This window comes from Magallana gigas, chromosome 3, assembly GCF_963853765.1.
Source record: "Magallana gigas chromosome 3, xbMagGiga1.1, whole genome shotgun sequence".
NCBI classification, from domain to species: Eukaryota; Metazoa; Mollusca; class Bivalvia; order Ostreida; family Ostreidae; genus Magallana; species Magallana gigas.
In genome coordinates this window covers 24353756-24358875 of record NC_088855.1, presented here as the reverse complement: position 1 = coordinate 24358875, position 5120 = coordinate 24353756, and the positions used below count along the sequence as shown (strand labels likewise).

General features: G+C 35.7%; 1 protein-coding gene across 1 annotated transcript; it reads right to left on the bottom strand.

Moving 5' to 3' along the window:
- Positions 1-1699: 1699 nt before the first annotated feature.
- On the bottom strand, positions 1700-3929 carry LOC105317522 (uncharacterized). The gene is made up of 7 exons (XM_011414177.4): positions 3853-3929; positions 3443-3529; positions 3002-3349; positions 2641-2714; positions 2431-2488; positions 2116-2235; positions 1700-2014 (listed from the first exon to the last, which is right to left on the bottom strand). Exons 1-7 carry the CDS (start codon positions 3865-3867, stop codon positions 1940-1942), a joined length of 777 nt encoding a protein of 258 aa, XP_011412479.4. The 5' UTR covers positions 3868-3929; the 3' UTR covers positions 1700-1939.
- Between the last annotated feature and the right edge of the window lie 1191 nt (positions 3930-5120).

Here is a 5120-nt window from a genome sequence, read left to right as displayed (position 1 = left end):
GTTTTTCTCTGTGATTTTGTTTGCATTTCAGGAATTTCTTTTCATTTTCTCTAGCTATTTTCCACAAAGAGGTAAGTTCTTCATTCCAGAACGGTTTGTGATATTTGAATTTCTTACGGGTTCTCGCTGTACAATCAAACTTTGGGATCACATCTTCCATTTCTTTTATTAATATGTTACAGAGGTCATTGTATAAGTCGTCGGACTGGTTTTGTGTTGATCTGCTTTGTTCAATGTTGGTTATCAAGCGTGAAATGGCACTTGTTGCTATGTTTGATTTCATGAAGTCAGGTGGAATTTGGCGCAACTTGTAGCGATGGTTTTTTGCCGCATTTGGGGTTAAACATTTATCAGCTGTTAGGTGCGGAATTTCTGCATTTATTGCCAGCTCAAATGAAAGCAATGCGTGATCGGGACTTTTAGATTTCTCTCCTAGCAATCGAAATAAATTAAATTCTTCTATTAAGTCTTTGCAATTGGTAATGCGAAAATTTTTGCATTGCTTGAAAATATCATGAGGTACACAGATGTAGTCTACTACTGATTTTCCTCGTGTTGAATAATACGTGTACTCGTTCGATTCATTGCCGTAGCGACCGTTTAGAACACAGCATCTACTATCGTTTAAAAATTCCAAGAACGAATTGCCGTGCTGGTTTTGAGTGTTATCAATAGTAATTCTAGGTGGTAGTTCGTCTGTGCCTTCATTACCATCTTGTGTTTTTCCTATTCTCGAGTTAAAATTTCCACAAATAATAACAGAGTCTATATCATAGTGTTGGTACATTTGAGTTAATAGGTGTGTGAAGAAAGAAGACGAGTCTCGTCCCCATGGAGAATTTTCAGGTGGCAGGTAGCACGAGAATATCACAAATTCAAAGTCAATTTGCTTGTTTTGGAATTTAACACCAAGAATCCCTTCGTATGAGTTATCTATTGTTTCTATATCGTAGGTTTCAAACATCCACTTTTTAATTAATAAACCCACCCCTCCAGACCCTTTTGGTGCTTTAATATGAATGTTTTTCCTGTTTGATCCTATCCAAATGTAATCAAAATTGTTCATGTATATTTCTTCTGATTCAGTTAAGTGGGTTTCATTGACGCTGATGATGTCGCAATTTGACTTATTTATTAGTTCTTGTCTCAGTTCTGTGTTGGCTCTAGTCCAACCGCATACATTTAAATGACCAATTTGTACATAGGGTTTACCGAGGGGTCGGGTAGTGTCCTAATAATCAGGGTCGTGATCGTCGTGATCGTCGTGCTCGAATCTATCCAAATTTATTATTGCCATTTATTTATTATTATCTGGTTATGGGTCAGTAATCTGTATCCCACTATCTGGTTCATCACATTCGGCTTTACCTCGGACTTAGATAAAACGCGCCACAACCCGACAAACTTTAGTCAGTATCAAAGAAAATGTTAAGTATTGCTGAGAATATGCAAGTCTTTCTTGTTACACTTATTATAACACTTTTTTTTTAAATGTATCGAAATTAATTTAATTTTGATTTTCTCTATGAATGAGAAAACATATTGTTCACATCCAATCCGAAATACTATAATTTCAACGAATTATTCTTTCTATATGTTTCTCTGATTGAAAATATAGGAATTGAATTTGATCTGAAAGTTGAGATTCAAATGCAATAACTATAGATGTGCTCAGCTAAACTTTTCCCAAAATTGTTTTTTAACTCTGACAATGATCTTTTATTAACTGATCTAATTTTCACCACGTTTTTCTAGTCTTGTTCAATAGGCTTCACAGTCTATGTATATGCTCTCTAGATTTGGTATATATATAATACGTGGCAACACAATTTTTTAAAAGCATATATATGAACAATATTGACAATATTTATAATATAAAACAGCAAAACACAATTTAAAAAAATGAATTATAAACATGTATGTCTCCTCTTAACCGGGATTAATTCTTTCGCAAATATTTTCTAATTTTATACAAAAATCCTCTTTTTCCATCAGAAGTTGGACCATTATCTGCCTGAAAATAAAGAAATAAAGTATACAAACAAAATACATTTCATGATATGCCAGTTTCTCTAAAAAGACATAAACATATTTTGATCATCATCTTAGACCTACCCATACAACAAATGGTAACCTATTCAGTAGCTGGTGCCACGGAGTCGATCTATAATTAGTAACACGGTGTTTGATTAGAAATCCACGACCCGCGCTTTCCTCACTCTTGTTGTTTATTCTCTGAAAGTAAACATTTGGGTAAAAAATTAATTAACAGTTGGGCTACGATTGCACTACTAATATCACTGTTTCGAATACTTTTAGAATGACACCAGACAAGAACTATGGTGAACCTTGCATACATATACTACCCAAGGCTAGAATCTTTTGTGTAAAGCGTACAAATTGTTAACGTTGTATGTTGCATATGGTTACCTCTGGTTGCAGAACGTCTATTGTCGAATGAATATTGGTCAATATGAATTCAGATTTTCTGAATAAAAAATAAAATAAAACTGGAAATTACATAAATTGATATCTAATGAATAGGATTCGACTTTTTTTCTTTCTAGAGTGGTTAATATTATGCATTGCTAGCTGTTACGATCAAGTGTTTTTATCGACAAATTAAACTGTGATTCCTACAGTTTCGGCGATTCGGCGACGTCATTGTCTTGGATCCTGGAACCCAGATCTAGAGACACTTTGCGATAAAAGTCCTGCAAGCAGAAAAGAAGGCGACAAGTGATTATGAAATTAATTGCGGTCTCTGATTCACGTTAAGCGCGTTTTGTAGGGCAATTTTTCCTTGGAAAATCCGCACTTAGAAATTCATACAGTTTGGAACCTTTGAAAAACTTAAGAACTTGAAACAGACAAAAAATCCATTAAATAATTTCAATCAGACCATCCAGCCAAAGGAAAATTATTGATCCGCGCCTGAAAGAAGCAATGGAATATAAGAAATTATTATCATTTATTTAAAAAATGAATGTATGATTCTCACTTTTTTGCTTGTATGTCTCGGAAAATTACGATGCTCGGTTTCAGTGGGATGGGTAGGTTGGGGAATATTGTTCTTAGCCTCGTCATCGTCATGTCTAACATACTGAGCATGGAGATCCCCAATCTCAGATGAACATTCTTTATTATAAATCTTTACAGGATCATGTAGTATTTGTATCATTGAACTGTCGATTCTGGACACGATTTCCTCGGTGGTGCTAGCCCTGACTGCCTGGCTTTCGTTACATTCTTTCTGTATGTTGCAGACACACTGTTCGGAAATATCTAGTCCTGTTGTTGTTTTGGTTGTCGAATGACCCCTGTCCTCCGTTGAAGAAGTGTCTGGCAGCTGTAAATAAAATTACAATAAATGTTTCAAACTCTTTAGCACTCGAATCTTCGTCAAATTAAATCAAAATGGAATCCACTTCAAAATACATACATCCTTGAAGTCAGTTTGAAAAAAGTAGAGCAGACTTTTTTCGTTGTCTGTTAACGACAGTCTAACATCCGCATACCCTCCTGTCTCCTAAGGGAAAAGTTAACGAAATATTTTGATACTTTGTATACCATTAAATTTTTGTGCATTTGTAAATCAATTACAGGTTAAAATCTTAATATAAAAATTGACGTTTAACAACGTAGTTTATCTGGGTCTATCTGAATGCATAGACATACATAGATCTGGTGATCTTGACCATGGTTGTTACCTTTGCAACGAAGCGTTTGCTGCTGATGAAGAATAAGGAGAGAGAGAGAGAGAGAGAGAGAGAGAGAGAGAGAGAGAGAGAGAGAGAGAGAGAGAGAGAGAGAGAGAGAGAGAGAGTATTTTGCAAGCACATGTAGTCTCACCTGAGTGATGTTCATAATTCATTCCGTTTTCAGTTTATCACAGTTCTTGACGTTACGTATATGACGTCATTGTTGCGTATTGTGACGTGAAAATAATGTTATTTCGTTTTCCAAAGAAGGTAGGCCTACAGTACAGTTTCTTTCAATATATTTCGTAAAACCAAAAAATATTATATCTCATGAAAGTTTGTGTATTTATTTTAGGCATAGGCCTACAGTAACTGAAGAATTATGCATTTATATAAACCACTTCACGGTGACTCCAGTACTGTTCTTTTTTACAAGACAAATTGACATAGCTTTGTGAAATATGACTTTTATTCGTATGAGTCAATTTCTTGTAGATTATCAAAATTTAAACTTTTTCTCAACAAATGGTTGTAGAGAGGGCACCAATGAACCCTCATCATATTTTTTTCAAATTTTTAAATCTTCAAAATAAGTGTGTAGCTGCGCAGTTCGACAGCTGTTTCTGAGTGATTAAAATGGCATTGTCCTGTTCTTGTGTGCATGCTTTTCAAACAAAATGACATGTAGGACTTCATATTTATTGCTTTTATATCTTTTGGCAACATTTTTGACCAGTTTCGGACAGAAACAAGCCAGTTCAAGAAATGTTAACACTCTTATCCTCAAATTTAAAAGATGGCCGCACATCCCCCTTAACTTGACTTATTAAAAAATGAAAATGTCATGGGTGCCCCCTACCCTCTACTTTTGTCGGAGCGTGTAATATATGACACTGATAATAAGTGATTTTAATTGAATTGAAGTTAAAATGAAAACTACCCGCCCCCTCAACACGGATTAGGATTTTTTCTTCATGATTTCGAGAATTCCCCCTGTTTTTTAATTACTTAATTTACTTAAAAATTAAATCTTCGACGACATAGATCCCTCATCACTCTGGAAACTCCCCAGAAACTGTTACGAGATCAACCTGTGTAAATTTGTATGCAAACTCATCTCCAACACCCGCGAGTGCATCAACGTATACTCTTGTCTACTGTGCCAAAGGCCCTTCAAAAACTTAATTGCGCATGCTTCGTGCACATGTGCAGCAACCGAAACCATCCGAGATGTATGGTGGGAGGAGGTCATCAACTTATACGACATAAGACTGTCGGCGGAACTGTGTGGCCTTGCCGAGGACGACTTCCTCGTTATTCTTTTGGGGCGACGAACTGATACACCGCTTGAAAGCTCAGCAACAGCATCTTTTCGCATGCTGAATTACAGGCTCCTAAAAAACACTGTAGCCTTATACA

Coding starts and splice junctions, on each gene's coding strand:
- LOC105317522 (XM_011414177.4), bottom strand. Junction 2,489..2,640: donor GTCGCCGAATCGCCGAAACT/GTAGGAATCACA, acceptor TTTTTTATTCAG/AAAATCTGAATTCATATTGA. Junction 2,015..2,115: donor GGTTACCATTTGTTGTATGG/GTAGGTCTAAGA, acceptor CTTTATTTTCAG/GCAGATAATGGTCCAACTTC.